This window comes from Ambystoma mexicanum, chromosome 6q, assembly GCF_040938575.1.
Source record: "Ambystoma mexicanum isolate Mex_15411 chromosome 6q, UKY_AmexF1_1, whole genome shotgun sequence".
NCBI classification, from domain to species: Eukaryota; Metazoa; Chordata; class Amphibia; order Caudata; family Ambystomatidae; genus Ambystoma; species Ambystoma mexicanum.
Window position 1 is genome coordinate 121,341,372 of NC_090937.1, and position 26,083 is coordinate 121,367,454.

At 47.5% G+C, this 26,083-nt stretch overlaps 1 protein-coding gene across 7 annotated transcripts in view; it reads right to left on the reverse strand.

Moving 5' to 3' along the window:
• PDLIM5 (PDZ and LIM domain 5) overlaps positions 1-26,083 on the reverse strand; it is a 755,773-nt gene that overhangs the window by 350,819 nt on the left and 378,871 nt on the right. For 5 of the 7 annotated variants that reach the window (XM_069630553.1, XM_069630555.1, XM_069630554.1 and 2 more), the window contains exons 4-5: positions 6,633-6,672; positions 3,913-4,370 (exon numbers count right to left, since the gene is read on the reverse strand). In XM_069630553.1, coding sequence (XP_069486654.1) covers positions 3,913-4,370; positions 6,633-6,672 — 498 coding nt within the window. The remainder of the gene's footprint in view (positions 1-3,912; positions 4,371-6,632; positions 6,673-26,083) is intronic. The other 2 variants (XM_069630557.1, XM_069630556.1) reach the window with 1 other exon arrangement.

Genomic DNA, 26,083 nt, shown 5'->3' on the forward strand with positions numbered 1-26,083 from the left:
TGTTTTCATGTCATTGGCTACACGTCATTAGAGAAGCAGCAACCCTACTAATTTCATCTTCTTACAATTCACACGTCATGCCCTGGAAAATTTGAGAATGGAAAATGCTACTACATTTGATGGCAATTTGAAAGTTTCATACACATGTATGAAAGTTATACACATGTAGGACTGTGGACTATTTTGTGATGCACGCGATGACCATGACTGGGTTGTGCATTAGGTAGGCCCGCTGTAAACAGATCGAATGTCCCGAATCTAAATATATTAAATACAGGGCGCTGTAGCTGGTCCTAACATTTCATCACCGTGCAGCCCGCTCCTTGCTCAGCAGATTCCTCCAAAACGAATTAGTTACGATTTGGAGCCGCATCCAATTGCACAGAACCATCTGCAGGGTAGGGTCAAGGAATTTTCCACAACACTGTAGCTGTGCTTTTCGGTCTTAAAGAACTTGCTCGTTCTGGGTTAAACCTAGGGAGATCTGGGGGAACTGAAGAACCACTAATTTAATGTGCCACCCTGAAAGTGGACCGCCCCAAGGATGATTCTTGTGTCCTTGCGGCAGCAGAGCTCCAACCAGTCGCAGGTAGCCCCAACCCCTGCACACCTCATCTGGTTCGGAACAACGCCACTCTTGCACCGGCCACACTTACTCCATATTCGGAGGTTCTACCAGCTTCCCTTTATTCGGGACTCGCTAGACTGAATTTACTCCAAGAAACATTGTTGTGCATCCAGCTGAGAATAGTCCATTGCAATGGGACACCAGCACCGTCTCCAGTGTGGAACGCACAATCCCAATCTCATTCCCGTCATCAAGAAGGCCCACATAGAACTTTTGCCAACTGTTAAATTTGCCTTTGTTTAGCGAATGTTCTTTGGGTCTAGGTTTCAGATTCTTGCATTAAGTGTGTTCTATATGTTGCTGGTTACCATCTATTTACATAGCATTTGCAGACTGCCCTAGTACCTTCGTCAGATGGCAGTAGTGTATGAAGTGGTGCGAGTGGTCTAGAAAGCTAATGAACAATACATCAACAGAATTAGTCTGTCCCGTAAAAGGCATTCCATCCTTCAAAGTAATGTATCCAAGCTCTTCTCTTACTATATGCCAGAGATGTACCAGCCCCCTTACTGGAGGAGGTCGTATTCACCCCAGGTAACGAGAGGCCTTAACTTTACTAAATGTGGTGACAAAGGGCATGGTAAGGCCCAACGGTTGACCAACAGACCATCATGATCTCCTCAAATACTTCCAGTCTGGTGAACTAAAACTATATTTGTGGCTCGTGTTTTAGGGGAGCTGCAGACAGAATGCGGCCACAAAGGCCTTGTCGAAACCCACGTAACCCATGCACATTCCCGATGGCTGGAACAGTTCTTCAAAGAATGAGGCCTGGGCATTTTTGGGATGTGGGGTTAAAACGACAAAGGTGAAGGAAGGATGAAACCAGATGGTGGGGGATCCTTGAATTTGCTCAAGAGGGCCATGGTGTTGTACTATAAAGCAAAAAGGAAGTAACCAAAAGTAGAGTTGGGCGTGGTCTCATCGGTCATTTCCTACTGTAAATGTAAATGGTTTGGATTTGCCCAATGTGACTCATCAACAAGGGCACTGCCAACACATAGCTAGGGAAGCGGCCATAGTGACATTGTCATTTGAAAACTAAATCGGCCCGCATCATGCACAGTTAAGATTTGCAATGTCCCCATCCCTTCTGTTGGCAAATACCTGTTCATCTTAAAATCCGGTTCTTTCCAAAGCGAGCCGCATTCTTCAGCCAGAGTGGATCCCTTCTGCAGCGCACGGATTAGATCGATGCCTACTCATTCTCTCACTTCCACCCATGCAATGCACTTTCAACTCAAGAGTGCACGCGGGGCTAGGATGAGGTGCGGGAAAGAAACCAAGGCTATACCTGCCTACTGGAATTCAGGAATGTTCCTGCTTCCACTCCGAGAGACACTTCTGAGCACCTCCAATTTTATGACCCGGTCCTGATCCATCTTGTCCTGTCCAGAGTAATAACCATCTACAAACTACAGTTGATAGAGGAAAGCCTACATAATTCCATTCATGCCTTGATTGGCATAGGAGAATGGAATCAAACATTTTCCATTTCTGCAGATATGATCTGGCCGTTTCTCCTTTGCTGGATATTTCGTTAAGAGGATGCCTACGGCACGCATACACAGATTTCTTGGTCGATCAGCTGCAGGAAGGGAGCCGTCAAGAGACAAGGAGAGGTGTATTGTCAATCCAGCTGGGCGAATGCCAAGCTTTAAGAGGGAGTCTAAAAGAGACGCGATTGGTTGTAGTGCAAATGTCAAGAAGGAACAAATCCAACAGCTCAGGAGTGACGGCCAAGGAGGCAGTCTCTCCAAGTCTTTTCCACAATATGTGGACCTAGCAAAGGAAAGAAGGAGGCATCTGGAGACGAGGAATATATTTCTGAAGCTTGTTGATAAGTAAATGAGGCCTGTGGCCACGAGGCCCGATGAATTACACAAAGGGCTTAAAAATGGATGTGCTGCTGGATCTGCAGCCAAATGAAAAATCAGGGAGATAGAGGCAAACCAATTGGCGCTGGCGTGCAGGCGCGCAGCGGCATTCTGCAGCAGTTAGATCAGGCATGCCAGAGAACCGAGATGTAGTACACTGCAGCATTCAAGCACACGTGCAATAGTAGTAGCAGTCACTGCTAAGCCCTGGAAACATTATTTGGATAAACTCTGAACCACCCGAATTTTGGCCGACTTTGACCATGGACGAGAAAATACCAGTCACCCCCCTCTCGTGACATCCATAGCCGTAACCTTGGTGGTAAAAGACTTCTGTGGGGAGGCAAGAAATGACGCTCCGTGGCTCGAACTGAATATGTAACATACATGCCATCTTGGCAGTAGGATGCAAGGAATCCCAGAGACAAATTCTCAAAACAGCCATTTGTTGAGAGTGACACAAAGTATTAAAAAAAAAGAAATCACAAGTTGTTGGGAATTGAGCTGGGGTTGCAGGGCACCGCTCGAGGTTTTAGCGCTCCGATTGGCCACCTGGACATTTCAAAAAAGCATCATCATTCCGGAAAAACAGTATGGTTGATTTTACCCATATTCTGAAATGGATTCAAAGTACGAATTACTCAATGTAGAATGCTGCTGTTAAACTGAAAAGCCTGTTCATAACCCATAGCTGCAACCAGCATTCTCTTCATGCCCCATTCTTATATCAGAGTCAGCTCCTCCAGGGTATACATTTCTTTCTTTTTTTTTTTTAATATTTAAATGTTCTAATTATTTTGCAAGAAAATGTATTATGGGACACATGAAAAAAGCCAAAGCAACAACAAACAAAGACATCCATAATCCATAGGGCACAACTACTTTGAGAACAGTTTAAAGTGCTCTACTGTTGAGACAGCAACATGGACCACCCACATCCCCCACCCCTCCAACCCAACAAAGCGTAAACACTAAGTGGGGTACAAACGAAAACTTATTTCCCCAAATCAGACTCTGTCTTGACAACTTACTTGGCATAAAAGGCTCTTGCTGCTTGTTTCGCGTTGGGCTACAGTGTGGGTTTGTGCCATGGAGGTTGCTATCAAATTCAAACGCATCATGACTACCCACTGTGAACGCAATGCTCTCCTGCTGAATGCTTGTGCGTTTTGGTGTTTTAATGCACGGCCAAGACAAGGCAAAATGGCCTTCTGGATCACCAAGATGTTAGTGCAGATGCCGGAGAGCAAAGGGTGGTCAATGTAAAAAAGGTTCCCTTTCCAAGTTGCATCAGGGCGCCTTCAGTGGCTCAATTCGTCATGATGCGTTTTGCCTTTGAACACAACTTAGTCCACGTGCCTAAGAAAAGTCACACCGAGTGCAAGAAATCAACTTCGCTTCACCTACCCGTTTGGCTGCTTATCTTCCGGAATCTCCTTGAATCCTTGCCGCTGCCCCTCCGCCGCCTCCTGGGCACTGCCACTGGAATGCACTTTGGTTGCACTGTATGTGGTGGGCTGCCAGGGGGGTGTCACTGCTGCTTTAGGTGCACCCAAAGCTGGGGAACCACCTTCGGTTCTGGGCTTGCCAATAGTTGGCCCCGCCGGTGCAGCCGGCGGGGTGACCGAACCCAGCAGGGACAGGGCCGAAGGTTGAGGGGAAGCACGAGGCGAAGCAGACGTGGAAGTGGCCGCGGTGAAAGCAGAAGACGGTGATGGAATGGAAGTGACCTTCGGAGAAGACATTGCTCCAAATGGGCGGGGAGCTTTGTTGTAGGCCACACTGGCTGTTGTGGTGATTTTTGGGACGGTGGCAGCAGGAGGCGCAATGGGCACGGGTTTGTACACTTCCTTCGGAGGCTCCTCCTATGTGAAACAAAAAGACAGACAACAAGGAAAGCACTCCAACCACATGCGATAAGTGGAACATACGTTTGCCAGGTGAGTGGGGTGTCAAGAAGCCATGCTCACAGAAGCACATTGGCAGATCCAACGTTGGCTTCACATCCAAGCAGTGTCAATAAATGATGCATTCACACGGCATGCAGTCACACCTTGATCAGGGGCAGTAGCAGCAGCATGCACAGGATCACAGTCACTAACATTGCATTTCAACCCCAGCAGAACTCCCAATAGCACGTACATTGTCAACATGGGCTATTTGCAGGTCTGATCTCAATCGTGTTCTGGTGGCTCACACTTTACTGGTGGCAAGCAAGTGAAGGAGAACTTAGGCTGGCCTGGAAACTACTTTTTTTGGGGTACCAGTTATTCGAGTGCATCAGCTACCTTGGTGGTTCCTGATGCTAGAGTGGTATAGCTACTGGTACAATCTTGGGAATTTGACCAGCACCACATCCATGTGCATCCCACGCACCGTGCACTGGTGCACAAGTGGTGTGGACAACTAAATTAAGCAGTAGTGCCTGTCCTAACCAGGAAGAACCGTCAAGTTATCTAAACTTCAGATTTTTATTACAGTCTGTTAGAGTAAAGACAGCTGTCCAGTCGATTTCTTTGGATGGGGAGTGGGAAAGCGTGGGGATATTAAAAAAGAAAAAAAATGTGTCGAGCTAGCAGCAACAAAGCCATACTAAAAAATTAAAGACAGCAATCAGCTCAGGTAGACAGACACTGCCTGAGTTGATCAGACTCCTTATGTAGAGTCAGGCTGCAGTTAACCCAGAGCTGCCAAGTGATTCAATGTCATCTGCAGTCCCGCGAGCCAGTCCTGGCTTTTCAATTCGCATGCTGGGACTTTTAAGGGCAAAACCAAAACTCCAAGACCAGACATGCAGTGAAAAAAAACAGGACTGGATCGAGGCAGCTTGCATGAGACACTGGCCACTTGGCAGCTATGGTAACCCTCACCATTAGACGCTGGTGCTATAGCAGAGGCGTTGCTAGGGGTGCGGAGGGGGGGGGGCCGAGGGGGCTATAGCCCCGGGTCTTTTGGTTGTAGCCCGGGATAGAAGCTCAGGGGCTACAACCAAAAGGCTAGCTAGACCAGAGTCCTGACAGACCCGCATAGACCTGGATCTTTTCCAGGCCTAGCCAGACCCCCGTGCTATAGTATAGTCCATAAGGCTTCCAAAGTAGCCTTGCGTGAAAGCCCAGCGGTTTGGGAGTTCCAGAATGTTACAAGAGTCCCCAGCATAGATGCGACTAGAACAGTGGTCTTCGAAATGCGGGCCTCCCCCCCCTAAGGGATCCAAAGGATGTGGGGGGGTGATTAAAATTACTAATATAAAAAAGGATGAAGGCAGATGATATAAACAGTAGAAAATCTACTTATATTTTAAAGAGCCTGGGGTCCCCATAGACATTTACGGAAACCACCCCCTAGGTGGGGGCAGAAACAGTATTTTTACTCAAGAGGGGGCTTTGGATGAAAACGATTGAATACCACTGGGCCAGAGTAAAACTGGCAGGGCTATTGCTCAGGGTATTCAGCCCCAGGGTTCCTACTTAGAGCGGCCTGCTGCCTGCAATCAAATTAAGGCTATACTCTCAGCCCCCAGGGCTGATAAAGTAAGTACCACTGGCTTGGTACAATAGGATTATAAACGACGTACATATGCAATAATAATACGAGTGGAATTGCTGCTACTATGCCAGCGCGGTGTTATCGGTGCTGGAAGAGGCAGTGATATTTCAGTGCTATTTTAGGGGGCATGGAATCAGACTGGTGTATGGAAGCAGCAGGAACTCGCGTGCGTCTATCCAACCTGGTTCACCCTTCTGTGCACACTGCCGCCATTGTGCTTCATTATTTACAGTCAAGAGAAGGCTGCAATATACATCTATATGTTTAATAATGATATTAAACATACCTTGGCAGAGACAGGTGTGTCATGGGGAAGGGGGCGGGCTGGCGGTATGGAGACGCATCATTGCCCAGTATGTGCCAGCCTCAGCAGCATGGGAGACACTTGCAGAAAGACATAAAGTGCTTGCTTTCCAGCCGCCCCCCAGCGCCGCACCCCTTGCCCCCGGCACGTGCCACGCATCTAATTTTGCTAAGGACGTTCTTGGAATGTGAAAGAGAAGCCAGTCTTGCTGACAGATTTGAAAGGAGGGGGTAGATGTTAGTTTGGCTCCCTCCCTCCCCAGGGTCGATGGACTTACCTTCTGCGGAGGGTTGGGCGGCGTGGGTGCCATGGAAGCCCTGGAAAACAAAACGGAAAACGTAAGTTGCCAGCTACAGCATTTACGGAGACACATAGCATCAACATTAGCAAACAGCATTGGGCAAGGGCCCTCACGTTACATGGCTAAACAGAAAATAAGCACACAAACTATACACGTACTGAGCGTCAGCTGGGGAAAATCCTAAGTAAGCGATGGTGCATGTCGTGCCACGGGGGATTCGAATGTTATACAACACCGTAACTTTATGGGCAGATTTACAAGGGGTACGCCGCGCAGGTGGTCTTGGGAGGATAGCTCAGGGGCAATGCGTTTGTCTTGGAAGCAAGACGACGCCAAGTTCGATCCCTGGGTGACCAACATCTTGAAATGTTTGCCCAAGAAGGGGGTAGTGGAGGTAGAGTGGTAGTTGGCTGGGCAGGAAGGGTCCGCAGATGGCTTTTTTAGGGGCGGGGTGCACAAGGGAGTGCCTGAGAGGTAATGAGAAGGAGCGAGTGGCAAAAGAGCGATTGCAGAACTCAGCCAAAGAGGGAGCAAGGGCGGCAACATTGTCCTTGATAGTTCTAGAGGAGCAGAGAAGCACCTGTTTGGAGGAGACTTTCATAGAGCAAACAGCCTTGGTGACCTCATCCTGTGCTGTGGGTGAGAAGGAGGAGAGTAGGAGGGATAGAGAGAGATAAAGAGTCGTCAGGTGAGGCATACGTGCAGGTGGAGGAGGGGAATAGAGGAGAGTGAGGACAGGATGTCCTGAGTTTTGGTTGTGAAGCACTATTAGATTTGGTTGCTTCTGAGCTTGCTCACACAACGTCTTGAAGAATATAGCCTGCCCTCAGCCTACGTTAACACAAGGTGAAGGAGGTACACCAGTCGGGTGTTCCTGTTTCACCTTTATGATTGGGATCACTACCGGTTTAATAGTAGTGTGGAGCTGAGTAGGTGCTTTAGCCACTATTCAACCCTGTACTCCAGTAGGGAAATACTCGTTCCGTAACAGAGAGAGACATTCACAAACTGATCGAAGGTGACTAAATAAGAATAGCAACATTTCTACCTCGCCACAAGTCAATTCTCACGCGCCAATGGCCACACTTACATTCAAACATTAATTGCTGAATTGCAAAAAATACAATCAAAGGTTCCAATCACAAAAGTTCCAATCACAAGAGTATGGCATAAAAATAAAAGTTGAAAAACAATGATTAGTATTTGGAGATTACAAAGGTCAGATAGAGTAGATGAGAAAAATTAGGATTAAAATAGAGAAATTACATACAATCTTTACAAAGACCTTCATGTGATTGAGTGAAGGTGTGAAAAAGATCCTTTATTAAGCACACACTGCTGAGTGCACCACGTTTATCAAGGTTCCTAGTGGAATTCCACACAGACTAGGAGCCTAGCAGAATTTATGTTATGTTATGTAGACCCTAGGGATATTGTGATTCTAGCCAACCCTGAACCCAGTGAGTCTGTGCAGACCATGACACTTGTGGGAGATTATGTAGACAATGAAACCAGTGACACTAAGCAGAATGACATCCTAGCGAGATCGAAACCTCACCATCATCCGAATTGGATTCTATCCATTACTTGACTTTAAATCAAACTCTCTCTGCATTCTGGGAGGTGAGTGGCGTTTGGGGAAGCTGCTGACTTTAGGGTGAATTCTATAGAAGTCCTGACCTTCAAGGGTCAAACATAAATTGCTCTGGACGATTATGATAGGGACTTCTGGTACAGGGAAGTATGGAAATGATGTGCAAAGGGAGGGCCCTTAGAGGACCTGACTCTGGAGGAACGAGCGGTATCAACGCTAACCCGTGGAAATTGCAAGCATGCATGATTATGAAGACACCAGCCCTGGAACAAGTCAACGTGTGGGGTTGTGTCTCCAAGCATGGCCTGCCACTCTGTCCAATTTACCTCCGCTCAAACGAAGTTGACATTACAGACCACAGGAACCATCAGGCACACAAAGAAATCACACTTCCTTTTGATTTTTTCCACTGTGCTCTACCTAATGTTCTCCAAGCATCAGCCAACCAACAGTGCCCAATATACTGCTGAAGCAGGCAATTTGTTTGGTGCAATTATTGATCCAGAACCCTCACTCAGGATTCTCATGAATGATCTAATGTACTAGTGACATTGAGGGGTGTTCCAATCAAGGGAGGGTGTGGTAATCCCATTTCATTTAAGGTATAGAATTATCATATGTATAGATTGCAAAGGAATCGAAAAATCTTTACAGGACAGAGGAAAAAGAGGCAATAATGCTAAGGAAATTATTTCGGACTACACAGATCATAAACTTAGGAAACCCTCCCGATTAAGTGTTTTTTTAGGAGCCAATGTGAAGGCTCTGAGCTGCCAATGACAAGGTAGTTTCCCAACCATATAATTGAGGCTGGTGATATTAACCTACACCAAATATTGCATCCCCAGATGTGTAATATTATAAAGGCAACTTTAAGAGAAAAAAAAAAACTTTACAGAATGTGTTGGAAACCTATTACTGGGGTACAATAAACCAATTAAAAAGAAGAGATGAACCACACCAGGATTAGCACAGTGCAACCGAAATGATCACTGAAGTGCAAAAATAAATTACATTTGTGAAATGAAAGCTTAAGAATGTCATATCATTGATGATATTCCTGTTCACTAAGAGCTCTACTTAAAGGTAGCACTTCTGCTAGCCCCAGTAGGATAAAAACCAACTCATGTGTAGGTCACAGGGACCCATCGGGGGCAGCCCAGGTGTGTGGTAAATATAGATCTGGGAATGCAGTGTATGCAGGCATACAACCGGTGCAGACCCTCACTGTATTAGCCCCCTTAATGGTAGCAACAGCTGCAGTGTATTCAAGCAGAGCAGTGCACTGCCATCAGCACCCAGCCCTCTACCACATAGGGTTTGCTAGCACACATATCCCCCCTACTAACGCCAAGAGTGCAGTCCAAAATAATTCTTGTTTGCAACTACATTACCCATACTCGCTGCATAAGTGTCCATCTTATATGCTGTGCTACAGAGTATAAATAACACCCCCAGCATGAGCGCACAATATTATGCATAGTGCATGGCTACCAAAACAGGAGTAAAATACCTCGACCAAAATAGGAGGAGGTATGGACTTCATTAAGTTTTGTGATTAATCTCTTCATGTAAGGGGTGGGGGGATCATCGACTGAAAATACGGAGTGGTAAATTACTTCATGGCAGGTTACTTTGCTGGGGTAAAAGAGATAGAATATGTAGAGGGGTAGGCTGCATAGGGAGTTGTTAAGGGAAGGAGCTTGTATATGGGGGTGGTACAAGTTTATGGCAGGACCCCCCTTGTCAAAATAAAAAAAGAAATGCCATGAAGTTACCACTTTATTGGGGAAATCACAGAGCCATATTTCACTAAAGTGTTTCCCTAGGCTCTACAGACAAGTAGGAAGGGTTACCCCTTTAGCTCAAGAACCCCAGTAAATCATTCAGGAGCTGGCATGGCAGGGGCACAGCTCTGGCACCAAACTACCCCCAAATATCATTCGAAAGATCTCCTTCAAGCCTAGCTCCATCTCTGGAAAAGGGGACCAAGACTAAGGAAAAGAAAGTATTGCACAGACCGTGCCACAAAATGGCTTCCCATGTGCCTGCATTGGGAAGACAGAGCTGCGATGAATGGGAAATCAGTATAGATTTCCTGGCTATTCAATCACATTACCGAAGAGTCCATGATTAACATGTGCAATTTCTAAGCAAGTTCATTAGTCAAGAGACACTTCATGGCCCAGCGGCATACTCCATTGTCATGTAGCGCCAACATGGCATCGGACGACTACTTCAGGGCATGGCCGTGTTGTGAAAAGAAGAACGAAATGGCAAACTAAGCTAGAAACGTTGCATCAGCGAACCCAATCCGAACCCCAGGATGTACTTGTGAAACAGCAGTGGTGAAGGAGGAGCACATACACTTGAATGGACATTTCCCTGGTCCGCCTCGCTCGATCTCTTCCTAGAGAGGGCTGGTATGGATTTGGAGACCACTGTGCCCTTGGTATCTCTTGTGCCAGTACCCATGTAGGGTCGTGCAACCCCCAATGATTGAACACAATTAAAGTGTGGCATGGTGCATTAGCCCTCTTCGCTCTATGAAGTGAGCAGGTGCGCATAACTATAAACCAATGGTAAATGAAGGATATAAAAGCAATGGGCGCGGATGTTCCTGCTGATTCCTCCCCAGCAGAACAGGAGCCAGGAGAGTTTGGTGGGAGCGGCTGCTTTCTCAATGTTTTGATTGGGAGGTCACCAAACAAGATGTTAGAATAATCAAGTCCACATTCATTAGCATGAAGAAAACTGGGTGGCTTTTAATTCCACTCTGCTTCTCGTTTCTGCAGAACTAAAACATTTGTAACAGATTTTCTGTTTCTCAACTAAAAATGTGTTCCACCTTTAGAAGAGCTGGAACAAGAGAGGGCGCTAGAGAGCCGTCCAAGATGGCGGCCTCCCTGTGAGCTCCACGGAGCTCCCTCAGAAATCCTGACGAATCGAGGCATCTGCGCTGGGCATTGTGTATGTAGCCACCCCCAGTTTGTAGCCAAAGCGATTCTGAACAAAACGAAGTACTTCTTTCGTCGTAATTCGGATGCTGGGTCCAGATTCCTCAGCGACGAGAAACCCTCCCCCTCCCCGGTCCGAGTGGAGCGCCGGCGCGGGCTAGACGCGAGGCAGTCGGAGACAGAGCGGGCCCGGAGGGGGACGGCCTGAGCGGCCGAAAGCGGTGGGACATCCGGCAGAATCTCGGAGGAGCCGTCCTGAACGAACCCCGAAGATCAGGTACGCGCGCCCCCGTGCGCCCCCGTCCATACTCCCCGGGGTGAATTTCAGCCTGTGTGAAGGCGCGGGGCGCGGGAAACCGCAAGCCGGGGTCCGCGTGAACCCCCAACGTACGGGCCAGCCGAGAACCAGCAGTAGATAGCGCTTGGACCCGGCGTCACTCCCGCTTCCACTATACCCTATCACAAAGGGAAACATCAGGAGAGAAACCCCATCCGAGATAGCGCAACGGAGGCGCGGATCAACCGGGACCCCGGACCTACCTCCGGTGCCCTGTAGGACCCCCGCTACACAAGCGCCAATGGCGGCCTCAAAGAAAATGGACAGAGCTCAAAAGAAGCTAAACTTTGAGGGCAGCTCCGTGACCAAACCAACCACCTCAAATGGCAGAGCGCTATCTCCCATCCAAGACGAGGAGGAGGCCCACGGGTTCGACATCAGGGAAATTCTCCTAGAACTGAAAGCCGGAATTGGCGGTCTTGGGAGCAAACTCGACACCCTCTCCTCTAAGGTTGATCTGCTCCAGCACCGGTTAGACAAACACGCCGATAGACTTGACACAGTCGAGCAGAGGGTGTCGGACCTCGACGACGGAGCAGCGGCCCTGACTTCCAGAGTGGCCTCCCTAGAAGGGCAAATGAAAGCGGTAAACGCAAAGAATGAAGACTTGGAGGGCCGCTCCCGACGCAACAACATCAGGATCGTTGGAGCTAGGGAACAACAACTCAACATAAAGATGGAGGACTACATTGAGAAGTTATGCGTAGACCTTTTCGGCACAGACATCCTGTCCAAACTGTTTGTTGTGGAGAGAGCCCACCGAATTCCCAACACCAGACCGATCCCGGGGGCTAATCCTCGCCCAATCATAGCGAGAGTGCTCAACTACAAAGACCGGGACGCCATCCTACGGGCGGCCAGGGAGAAAGGCGATCTTCAGTACGACGGTGATAAAATCCAATTTTTCCCGGATTTCTCCCAGGCGGTCCAAGCGCAAAGAAGATCGTACACGGCAGTAAAGCGCAGGCTTCAAGAGAACCAGATACAATACGCCATGCTCTACCCTGCCAAACTCCGAATCCAACATGAGGGGACGACCCAGTTTTTCAACTCTCCGGAAGAGACGAGCGATTATCTGGACCGCTCGGGCTGCAGACCCGCCTCCTCCAACGGAAGGCCTCAAAGGGGAGAGAGACCGAGAAGAAATCCACCATAAATTTTGCCTACAAGGTACCTAATGGGAGGGCTAGTGTCTGCATGGCTGACAAGGAGAGACCACCGCAGACCACTATTGTATCCGGGGAAGGGAGCTAGCCCTCTCTTGGAGGGCCACTTGCGCCCCGAGCACAGCAATGCAAGTTGTTTCGTTACTATGGGACTGTTTACCACGGGCCTGTTGGGGGTTGCCCGTGCATGGGAGGGAAGTTAATTCAGTAATACCGCCTCAACCCACATACCCCCGATCCACGACAGCCACGCGAGGAACTATGTACCTACAAATCGCCAAGTCTTCCTGGCTCCTTCTCCGAAAGCGACTCCAGCTAACTCCGCGGGCCCCGGCCCGACAGGATTACACTGATCCGTTCAGATGGCAGCGACAACGTTGAGAATCGCCAGCCTACGAAAATGAGGAGAATCCTTCAATATCTGCGGAGACACAAAATCAACATAGCGATACTCCAGGAGACTCATCTACTACCCTCGTCGGAACAGCGCTGGGCCAGATCATGGGGATGCCACCGGTACTTCTCGTCCTACTCATCGTTCGCCAGAGGCGTGGCGATCCTGATCGATAAGAGGACCAATTTCAGCCTCATCGAGTCAAAGAAGGACACCGAAGGAAGGGCCCTACTGGTGAAAGGAATAATCGCTGGAAAGGAAGTGGTGGTGGTCAACTCTTACGCTCCAAACACAGATGGACACGATAACTTTAACTGGATAATGTCCCATCTAGCCACGACCGACGCGTCGACTGTGGTGTGGGGGGGCGACCTCAACACCGCGCTCGACCCCAGGCTCGACAGGTCCCACAACACTTCAGGAAACCCGTCCAAAGCAAGTACTCAGGTTCGAGAGATTTGTCGGGCCTTCAATCTTTCCGACATGTGGAGAAGACACAACCGAGACAGGAGAGACTATACCTTCCGATCAGCTGTGCACAACACCAGTTCTAGAATCGATTATATCCTGGCGTCCTCCCACAGCCCTTTCAGGTGGGACGCGTGCCAGATCCTACCAAGGTCCTATTCCGACCATTCGATGGTGGTATTGGAGGCCACCCTAGCGGGCACAGCAGTGCCAGGCCTCAACTGGAGGTTTAAACCCGGTTCACTCACAGACGCAGTGTTTGCAGCAGAACTGCGGCAAGAAATACTCTCCTTCATAGACACCAACCAAAACTCGGTTGACTCCGCAGGCACCATTTGGGAAACATTCAAGTGCTTTGTCAGAGGAATCTGCCTGACCAAAGAAAATCGGACACTAAAAATGATCCGAAGGGAACTGTCCAACATAGAGGACCGTTTAAAGGAATTGGAACAGAATCTCCTCAACACCCCCGATCCATGCACGCAAGCCAAGCTTAAGCAAGAACTCTTGAAATTTAAGGAGACAGCGGACCGCGAACTGAAGTTCATGGGTCGTAGACAGCAGATCAGGCAGTACGGTGAGGGGCAAAAACCAGGTGCACTGCTGGCCCGACTACTATCGATAGACAGAGTCCCACCTCATATTGAATGTGTCACAGATGCGCAAGGACAGATAGTCTACACGGAGGAGAGGATCTCCAACACCTTCCGGGAATTCTATCAAGACCTGTACAGCTCAAAAGGAACATCAGACCCCGAAGCGATACAAGAATACCTGAATGACACAGAACTGTATTGGGTAAGCCAAGACTTGCGCGAACCCCTGAACGCGCCCATCTCACTGGAAGAAATCCGGATGGCAATCAAATCCCTACCTAATATCAAAGCACCCGGCCCCGATGGGCTCAACGGCGAGTTCTACAAGGCGCACATGGACATAGTGGCCCCCCTCCTCTTGCAGGTCTACGAAGAGGCGGTGGGTCGAGGAGCACTTCCCCCCACGACGCGTGAAGCCAACGTGATGATGCTGCATAAACCCGGAAAACCTACAGAGAGCTGCGCCTCGTATAGACCGATCTCTCTGATCAACCTGGACAACAAAATCCTGGCCAAAATCCTGGCGGCCAGACTGCTCCCTCTGATGCCAGCACTAGTGCTGGGTGACCAGGCCGGGTTCATCCCGGGGCGTAGCACAACGTTCGGCATAAGGAGGCTGTTTGGCGTCATCGAGGCCCTAGACTCGACACAGCAGGCGATAGCAGTACTGCTGGACGCCGAGAAGGCGTTTGACTCTGTAGAGTGGCCTTTCATGTTCGCGACACTGAAGCAGATGGGTCTGGGCAACTTCTTCCTGAAGCTAGTAGCTCTGCTTTACAATAATCCACGCTCGTACATCACACTCGGGAACACTAAATCGTCGGGGATCACATTGGAACGCGGGACGAGACAGGGTTGCCCTCTTTCGGCCCTTATCTTCGCCCTGGTGATGGAACCCCTAGCCTCGAGGCTACGGGCCGAGCAGTTAGAGCGAGGGTTAAAACTGGGTCCTCACAGGCTAATCGTCTCCCTATACGCGGACGATGTCATGCTGTTCATTAGCGACCCCCAAGTCAACCTCAACCCCGTAATGCGAGAGGTGATAAAATTCGGGTTAATGTCAGGGCTCAAAACCAACCACTCCAAATCGATAGTATTCCCCCTGACCCCGTGCACCTCAGAGTTCGCCGACGACCATGGGTTCCAATGGGAAACCTCAAAAGTGCGCTACTTGGGGATCAAGATGTCACGTAACCATCACGAGATATTTAGAGATAATTACGGAACCGCACTGCAGCTATTACTTGAACGTATTCAGAGATGGAAATCACTCCCATTGACGCTGTGGGGCAGGACCTCACTGACGAAAATGGTTATTCTCCCCAAACTCTTATATCTCTTCACAAATATCCCGCTACTTCTCCCCAAGTCCTTTCTGTCAAAGATCAAGAGCACGATCCTAGAGTTAATATGGGCGGGGAAACCGGCTCGGGTGGCTTACGACACACTCACTTTACCTATAGCGAAGGGAGGTCTGGCGCTCCCAGATATAGAGAAATATTACTGGGCGGCTCAGGCTCAATTCCTGAGCCACTGGTACTCAATCCACTATGTAAGACCACATGTGCAAGTGGAAAGAGCCCTGGCCTCCCCCGATTTACTATCCGCAGTCATAATCAGCCACATCCCCGTGCCGCATAAGACACTGAACACGGTCCTGTCTACATATGCGATATGGAAGAAGATCGCCAGTGCGTGTGGAGTGGCTGTACGATTCTCCCCCATACTACCTATAAAATTTATCCCCGGTATCCCTCTCACGAACGAAAAGGTATTCCTGCTATGGGTAGACAAAATAGGAGTAAAAACGCTAGGAGACCTCTTCCCAGAGGGCACCTTTCTGACCACCCAAATGGCCAAGGACAAGGGAGGGAACACATCCTTGGACGTCTTTCTCTATTTCAGACTCCGTCACGCCCTGCAGGAGCTATTCCCCTCATTCCCTAAACAACCCCCCACGTGGGAGCTGCTACATAACACAATATTAGCACAGGGAGAGGGCAGACTGGTGTCAACTCTGTACAAAACCCTGGTGAGTGACACGAGGAAGCTCCTACCTAAAGTGCAACATAGGTGGGAATCGGTTTTGCAGGAACCAATCAGTGAGGAAGACTGGGCCTACATTCTGCGACAAACTCAAAAAGTGGCGCTAAATTCTCGCTACAAACTGATCCATTTCAATTTTGTACACCAAACATATTACACACCCGCCAAAAAACACAGGCACCACCCAGAGGCGTCGGCCCAGTGTGAGAGATGCGTTTGTCCCAACGCCGACTTTCTTCATCTGGCATGGGTCTGCCCCGGTATCCAGCAATTCTGGTCCACCGTTATACAAACAACATCCGAGATTATAGGAGAGCAGATGACCCCCCTGCCGCTGGGCCCGCTTCTTGGCCTCACAAGACATCTGCAGCCATCGTCACGCAAGCTGGCGGCACTCCTCATGGTGCTAGCACGAAGGAGAATAGCCATGTCGTGGGGCAGGGGCCCACTCCCTAGGGTAGCTGACTGGGAAAAGGATATAACCTATTGCCAAGATATGGACACTGAATTTATTCGTACACTACCTTTACACGCACGCCCTCCTGATATCTGGGGACCATATATCACCTACCTGATGAACAAATCTGTTACTTCGGACCCTGATAATCCAAACACCCAGAACTCAGGTCCGTAAGAGGGAGGAGCGGGAAGACAAGGAGAGAAAACGTCCATGCGACTAAGGCAATGAGTAGAAACTCTCAAAGATACTGTGGATACGGGGGATGGGGGGCGGTGGGGTGGGGGAATTGTTGTGGGATATTGCATTCAGCAGCTCCCTGTTGGAGCCATGCCTACCGGTTATTGTAAAATATAAATAAAGTTTGGAAAAAAAAAAAGAAGAGCTGGAACAAAGGAGAGGAGGGGATGGTAGGGTGACCAGATTTCCAAAACTAAATTTTGTATTTGCAACTGCTTTACATCTCTCCAGTTGCTAGAGTTAGCACTACTGGGCCACTATCCGACCCAATTCACATAGCCAGAGGTAATCGGCAAGGGTGCCCCCTCTTATTTGTTATAGTCATACAACCCTTGGCAGACCTTATTAGACATAGGCACAGACATAGGGGCATCCGGTTAACTGGGGAGCCTGATATGATCTCTTTATATGCAAACAATGCTATAGTATATGTGAAGGCCACACAGACCCATTCACACCATCACGCGTGACGTTATTGCCTTCGGGGAACTTTCTGGACTTCAGGTGAACTATAGTAAATCCGAGCTTTTCCCACCTCACTGAGGCCACACCTGAGCCCCGAGATCTACAGGGTTTCATGTGGGCACAGACAGTGGTGCAGTATTTAGGGGTCACAGTACCTAGTCATGATAATACACTATGATTGTAACTAAGGCAATTACTTAGCGCGCCTCTCGCGGAGGCTTACAACCTGGGCACGTTTGCCATGGACCATTGCAGGTAAAATTGCCTTGCTCAAAATGACGATTCTCCCCAAGATTCTTTAATTCTTTCAAAATATACCACTATGGCCTGGCGCAACTGTCTCTAGAGAACTGGCAACTGTTGTCAGTGCCTTTGTGTAGCACTCGAGCGCAGTGCATATCAAAAGGGGTACCTTTGCCAGGTGTTATGTGCAAGGGGGATTTTCTGTGCTTGATTTTCAGTTATATTGGTTGGCAGCGCAAGCACAATATCCAGCTTTTTAGTTTGCATTGGGAGACCTTCACGCGCATGTCTGAATCGAGACGCACTCAGCAAGTGGGCGAGATATTAGGTCTCTAGTAGTGCCCCCAGTGTTAACAGATCCTTGCCCCTATGATCCCACGAGTGTCACTCCACTGGCCTGATGCAAAATATGGAAGCTGCTGGGAATTGCACACCCCTACCATGGCAACTTTCCACTGTGGAACTGTGACCCGGCATTCCCCAGGGTAGATGCGGTTACTGAGAGTCGTTTGACCTGAGATGGATTTAGCATGCTAGGGCGCATGTTTTTGAATGGGAACGTTGTCTCTGCTACCGACATCCCTACACTTACGCAATATAAATCCTTGCAATGGCTTCACTACATCAGTGTTCGCAGGGTCTTTAAAGGCAGATGGAGGGGTTTCCCAGTGTAACCTGAAAATAACTTCTTACTTGGGTATATTATGGGGGCCTACGGGATCCCGAGACACAGTCTCGTCACTGTACAGGCTAATACAAGACTATGCGCCGACATCCCGGGCAAAGTTGCGATCTAAATGGGCAGCAGATATGGATCTTGAAATTACAATCGACACCTGGGGGAAAATGTCTGTACAAACTCGGGGGGGCGGGGTCTCCTTTAACTCCCGATTTCGCTCGATACAATTCAAAATCCTGCACAGATACCATTATACGCAAGCGAGGCTGAATCTTTTACCCCCGAAACAACTAGGGGTTGTTATCCTAGGTGTGGGGGAGAGGGAGCTGGATACTGTCACATGGTGTGGAGTTGCCCTAAATTAGATGATTACTGGAGGGAGGTTTGCACTATCCTTACTGATATGACCAATGTCAAGCTGAATGATACCCCCCCCCTTCCCCACTACAGTGCCTATTCCATATCCTTGAAGACCAGGGAGTGAGGGATAAGCTAGTGAATGTATGTGTGTCCCTTGCTATGTGATGTCTACTGCTGTACTGGTCGAAATACACTGTACCATCAACTGACCAATGGCTCAGGGTTATCGTTGAGCCAGTGACACGGAGGAACAGTGGGTTAGCATCCAGCCCTTTGGGAACCGTCCTAAAGTCATATGGCTGCCCTATAAGACTTATCTGATGCACACAGGTAAAGACCCTCCAGCAGATGGACGGGGACCCTTCGGATCCTTCTGCTCTATTGTCATTACATTGCTCACTGGAGCTCCTCCCCCTGCTAATGTATACCACTGTTCTAAACAGGGCTCAAGTCGAGGATACACGAGGGTGCACTTTTTTCAAAGGGTGGAATCAGTCCCCCCAGGTAAAATGAGAAACATTTGTTTTCTTAGAATTTATGAATTAAAGCCGATCCTCTGTCTCGAACCGCAGTCGACAGGTTGGCAGACGAGACACTTCACCACTGCACTATATAACCTGATGAAAAATAAAGAACTAAAGGTGAAATGTCCCATTTCGGTACTGCAAGTTCCAGGGCAAACCTTTGTATTGGTTCTTGGAGTATAAAACATGCACACTTTTTAACATGTTCAAAAACACTATTAGAAGAAAATATGCTTTATTGTTTGTGTAGATTTTATGAAAGGCAAATGCCATTCGTCCTGTGCAATTTGGGTGGTTATGCAAAGCCAATTTAATAAAAAGTGCATATTTCACCTTGATATGCTAATCATTGGCAACGTCACATCCCATTGCGTTTGTTGATGAGTCCCCCCCCCCACTTTAATTTCTAGGACTTGACCCTTGGTTCTAAATATGCTGTGTTGTTTCCTTAATTGCATTGCCTGTGGAGACTTGTACCTGCATGCACACTATTAGCCTGTGTGTTCTATTATTGCAAAGGAATTGTGTAATGTTGTGAACCAAGTGGTTTAATAAAAAAAAGTTTAAAAAAAAAATATTCAGGGCCAACGATACATACGTCTAGAAGTGAACACACACAATATGTGTAGGTTCCCGCTTCCACTTCCTTTCATTCATTCCATGCTCACAGGTGGACTGTCACCAGGGGCATCCGGTTGCAGTCACGTGCTTCCATTTTCAACAGGATAGGTTACAGCACATTACCCGTGAAACAAACCTGAGCCGACTTCCAGAGAAAAAAAATGGATTGTTAAATAAACAGCCAGAGTAGACGACGTGCCCCATCCCCAAAACTAGCATGAAGTCGTCAGGAAACACGACTGCAAAGAGTTAAAAAAAATAATAATCCGTGTGCGGCAATGTCAGGAGACACGGGCGGGTGCAGAAAGCAGACATTTCCGAGTGGTTAATGATAGCGCTCGGATAGTCCCACTCAGACTGCATGCCCCTCAAACCAATGGCTCGCTCTGGTACTCCACAAATCACTTCTAGTAACTGGCCTGACAATTTATAGCAACATGCTAAAAGCCAAAACTAACAGAAGGGAAGGCATCATTCGCTCTGCACCAAACTACCACGCGGCCGCCGCCTTATTCCTGGGCTGGTGAATACATCTCCTCATGAACAGCTGGGAACTTACTATTCGGTCTAAATGTATTTGCAGCAGTGGATGCAGTGGCCACCACAGTGCTGTAAAGGCGGCACGGTACCCAGTCACACTAGCCCAAAACCCAACCTCGGAGTCTCTCAGGCGCCCTTCTGCCCAGAGCACTTGAGGTTTAGTTTGGGCTATTAGGTTTTGCTTGCAACACCTTTAAGTCGAAACAATTGCATTTGTGTACAGATAGAGAGGAGGGGGACACACAGTCTGTAGGTGTTGTTTGTTTATTTGCCCACCCATTGGCTGCCAGTGGCCTTGCTAATCCCTATGGCCATTCCCACCAAGATCCTGCCCCTCCCCACCCAAAATACCTCCCCATGAGAACTCTGAGCTCGTTTTATTCAAGCCTTACCATTAAACTTTGCACTGAAAGTGCCCGACTGTGTTTTTTAAGCAGTCTTCTGAGAGTTAATGGCTTAATTGGAGTTGTAAACCAGGCACGGGTGTAATAGAAACAGGTCTGCGTACCCTTCACTGAAGTCCTGTTAAAAACAAGCATTGGCAAAGCCAACAGTTTTATCCTGTGTATATGTATTGGCCATTTGCCAGATGCTGCTATTAGATGCCCAGCACCATTTTGCACCTGCTACCGTCAATGACCAGTTAATACCACCCTAGCTGTGCCTGCCAAGTTCCCATGCCTACACAAAAATCCAAACTGTTTTCATTGCCAATGCTTATTTGCACATATCCTGTGGAATGACAAAATGTGATTTCAACCACCCATGGAATGAAGTATTTCAGGAGATGCAACAAAATGTGAATGGACTGCAATTGTTTATCATACGGATACTGAGCCACCCACATGTTATCCTCTGTAGCTAGCATGACAACAGCAAACCACCAAAGAGCAGAAAGTAACAACAAAGGAATTATTGTTCGGAGCATTTCACAGGCCTCCCCTTCTGCTCAAGGCTTTTTAAGGGTGTTTGGGGCATGGGGCACCGAAAATGTGGTCCCCCAGTCCAAGCCAAATGAATGATCCGGTCCAAGAACACGCTCCCCACGCTCAGAACATCCCTGTCACAAGCCATAGTTTGATGGGCAGCCCTGGCATGGGAACAACCCTGAAGTCCTCCCATCACCTTTATCCTTTCTGGACATTTCAAAGGCACAATCCTCTATGAGGGTACTTGTGGTCTAGTGTAGGTATAAGGCACATTTTAACAATAGCAGCCACAGATAAGGTATACAGGCTGCAGAATAGATGCAAGACACATATAAGGTGACATATGAAAATATATTTTTGTATTTTATTTGAGTGTTATATAGGGCTTTGCACCAAAGCGCTGTACATAGGATCAAATGCTACAATAGGTAAGAATTAACAGTTAACTGCCATATAAATCAGAAAGACTTGAGAGAATCAAGGAACAAAGAATAAACTGATAGAACGAAGGGAAGGGGGAAGGACATTCCAATGCAGGGGGGCCAGCAAAGAGAAAGAACAAAATCGTGATTTCGCACAGGGGGAGGGGACGCAGGGGACTACAAGGAGAAATTGAGAACAAGAACAAAGCATGCAAGTGGGAATATAGAATGAAACCAGAAAAGAGAGATAATCGGGCACAAGACCATAGAGAGATTTAAAGACTAGACATATAAAGTTACATTTGATACGAGACTGGAAAGAGAGCCAGCTAAGAGTAGAAAGTGAAGAGGGAAGAGTCTGGAGGGGCTAGAAGAAAAGTAAGCGAATAGAGGCAATGAAAATAGATTTAAGAGGTGCAAGACGAGTAAGAGGGAGGCCAAAAAGGGCAGAAGAACAGTAAAAAAGGAGAGAGACATTTTTAGAAAATATCAAGAGCTTGGTGGCATCAAAGGTTAAGAATGGCAGAGCTTTCCAGATATATAAAATGAAAGCAACAAGCACTTGCAGATAAGGAGATATGTTATTTGGCATTTCTATAGTGCTCTATATATCATTGGTATGACCTCAAAGCGCTGGTAGGTTGAACACCCTTGGGGACCGTAGTCCAGGTCAGTTGCGAGAGTAAGGTGTCGTAGGGTCCATGGGTGCACCAGTTATGTGTGCAGCTGATGTAGCATGATGGTAGCTGCATCCTAGCATTAGGTGTGTTGGTATTGATATCAGTTGAATGTGTGAAGTCTGGCGGGTGGGCACCAAGACTGGATTTTGGCTGCGTTCGGCCTGTAGGACGCTTATGTGTGCGACTAGGCCGGTTTGTCATGGGATATAGCTGAGTTTTATTAGAGTGATGAGGTTATCATGGGGTAATGTTCGTATGTGAGCAGCTAGGCCGAATTGATCGAGGGGTGTAGCTGCACTCTGTGTGATGGCGTAGAGTAGAGAGTAAGCATAGTGATATGGGAGGTGAGTGTTTGGGTGGAGTTGTGATCTAGGGAAATCGTTATTCCGGATTTCAGGCACGCAGTTGCTTATTAGCGAATTAATAAGCGTATTCAGCAGTGACATTGCTCGGGATCTCATTGAGCAGTTAGTCATCAGGTTGCTAGGGATGCTTAAAGGACAGCTCAGAGTCAAAATAAAGTGCTAGGTTACGAGCTGTAAGAGAAATAGATAATTAGGAAGGTGGAAATGGAATAAATGAAAGGCATAGAGGAGGTGGAATAGTGTTAGCTGGGAGGAAAATTACCTCAGTTTTAGCAGCATTAAGAGCCAGAAAATGAGCCGACATCCAAGATTGGATGGCCAGGAGACCCGTGGAAAGTTTAGTGTGAATATCAGTAGTGAACAATGAAAAAGAAAGAAAAAGCTGCGTGTCAGAATAAAACTGGTGGGAGACACCAAAGAGCAGGTAACTTTAGCCAAAGGGGAAGTATAGAGAGAGAAAAGAAAGGGGGCAAGGGCTGAGTCTTGAGGGACACTGAATAAGTCGAAGCGTGTCAGAAGAGGCCCCTGCACAAGAAACTGAGAATGTATGTCCATTGGGACAGGTGCATTTAAACCAGGAAAGAACCAATCGGGTAAAGCCAGAGGAAGAAAAGAAAGCCAACAGAAGGGAGTGGTCAACAGTGTCGAAAGCAGCGGATACCTCGAGGAGAATACGTAAAAATTAGTGTTTAGAGTAACAAGCAGATAAAAGAGAATCTATAACATAAAGAAGGGCAGTTTCGGTAGAGTGAAAACCATAAAGCCCAGACTGAAAGAGAGGAAGGATATCATTATCAGAGAGGAACATGAAGACTTCAGAGTAAACACTCCTGGTCGAGGCGCCTGAGGCATGTAGCAGTAAGGCTGCAGTGGGTAGATGTACCCCTTAGAAGACCAGATTCCTTTACCATAGCGTCCGCTGCCGCTTCCAGTAGGGGAATGAAACTTTCTTGGAAGACCCATTCAATGGGCGAGAGCACGGGCGGGCCCCGAGTCGAATGCAAATGGGCCCTCAACTAGCAGGCTCAGTTACGTGCCTATCTGCTATTTTGGGACCTTGCGCCACGCCCTGGGTGGGAGGGCGCGAAGACCCCGAGACACGAGAGGTCTCGGACGTGGGAGGCTACAGCAGAAGCGTCGACCTCAGATCACTCCGGTAGGCGCCGAGTCCTCAGCCGGCTGGTCGGTAGTCATAACGCCCTGACTCATGACCTCGGAGCGAGCTCCGGTAGGCAGCATGCCCTCGGCATTAATGATGGTCAGTTGAGAATGTGCATAAAGAGAAACATTAGGACACATCTAGAAGACATTCAAAGCATAATGCTCCACAAAGAATGGACAATATGTTCCAGTTTGTATCTCACGCTATTTAACTAGTCCTCATTTCCCAGACTGCTGCCTACAGGTCAATGTCTGATACGCACAAAGTGCTCAAATTCCTTTGTATAAAACCTTTATTTCAATCCATCCATACATTTGTTTAGTCTTATCAAAACTATTCAGGTTGACTCTCCAGAATAACTAAAAAGACTATAGTAGACAGCAGAGTTTGACAAGACTACATTGTACAATCCAATCAGTGCAATTAAAATTCCTGTGTACATGGGTTATTGATATGTAGCACGTAACCTAAATTACACTACTGGATTTTAAATATGTTCTCCAACACCCCCACCACCATTGCCTGATGATGCTGTGGGCTACTGGCCAAGCTGTACAGGCCTTGCAAATTCTTTAAAATCCTGCTGGACCTGCATGCCAAGTTCCTTCATTTACATGACATAAGAAAAATGTACCCGCCCCCATGGTGATAGGTGACAAAATATTTGCCAGAGTTATCTGTAAAACGGTGCATGTCATCATAAACAAACTTCATATTTGGTGCAATGCTGCCACCCAAAGGATAGACAAGCACAGTGACATGTATTTGCCATTTACTGCAAACAAAGGTTGTTTGTAGTAAATGCCAAATGGAAGTTTAACACTTCCCAATACTTGCCAGCAAGGACGAATATACCATCAAGGTTTGAAATTGAGGGGAACTGGGAGCTATTTGGCTTCTGCTTGTAGCCTAGAAGAGCCTGGTTAGCTTGATGGCAACTGCTACCAAGAGCTACTTTTGGCTCCACAAGCCAACAGATGCCGAACAAATACACTCTTTGACTTGAACTCTGTGTGTTTGGTTTAATCTATAAACAAACATTAGGACACATCTGTAAAGAATTTAAAGCATAAAGGGTTATAAATAATGAAAAAAAGTATATGTTTGCATCTTATGTGGAAGTTAGATTTGTGGAATGCTATGCACTAGCTCCTGGTTCCTAAACAGTAGCTCCTGGGATTAGGTTCATGCTGGATACACAGGAGCTGCTTTTAACTCCTGCTTACCCAATCCCAACTTCGAACGCTGTACCATGCAAGTGGTACTCGCCCTTAAAAAAAAAAATAAACTCTTCGCCAATTGCCGGCTGGGCTAGTGGATTTTTCGAGCCCTGCTTTAAATCACCTATGTATGAATTTTACAAACTAGAATCAATTGTGAAATGTTCAGTTCTGGGGGTTGCCTTGGGTCGAGTACTGTACGCAGAAGGGTGTGGTCAACATTCTTCCAGTCACAATCCCTTGATCTCCCAAACGTGGGTAGGGCAATCGGATTACAATTTTTAAAATATTGCTGTTCACAAACGGGTGGAATGTGTGCTGTGCCGGGTATACCACAAACGCAACTCTGAAAATGATCACGCTTCCACCTCAGTCTAGCTTTTATTAAAAGTAACTGCCACATTCGCTCTGTCCCGATCTTTCAGACATAAAAACCTCAAGTGGCCTAATGCAGAGATACAAACACACATCATGCTGATGTTGTTGAAGGAATATCATTTTACTCCGTTTAATGCAACTGCAGATATATTCTAGTCATTCAGCCTTGCCTTATTAGGCAGCAGGAATCAAATTCTCAAGTCACAAGAATGCAGTCAACAAATACTTTGAATTTTTCCAATTGTTTTCACCACCTCATTAAAACTGACATTTGAAAACCACGGCAGACTTCTATTTTGATTATATGAACCTAACTGGGAGCAACTCAAAGACATTTTGAACAGTGTTTACTTTCATTGACACTCAGCCAACAGAAACTGGAAACTGTACTGCAACTTTGTGCTTGAGACAATGCAAGGTGCAAAAGCAGTCACATGCACTGTTGTCTGGCAATTTCTCATGGTAAGAGGGAGATTTCTCAAAGTGTGGGAGGTAATTAGGAAGGTGCTAGAATCTCAGGTTCAGGAGGACAAAATGATGAATCAGTAGTGATTCCCCCAGAATCTTGGCCTGCGACCCTTCTC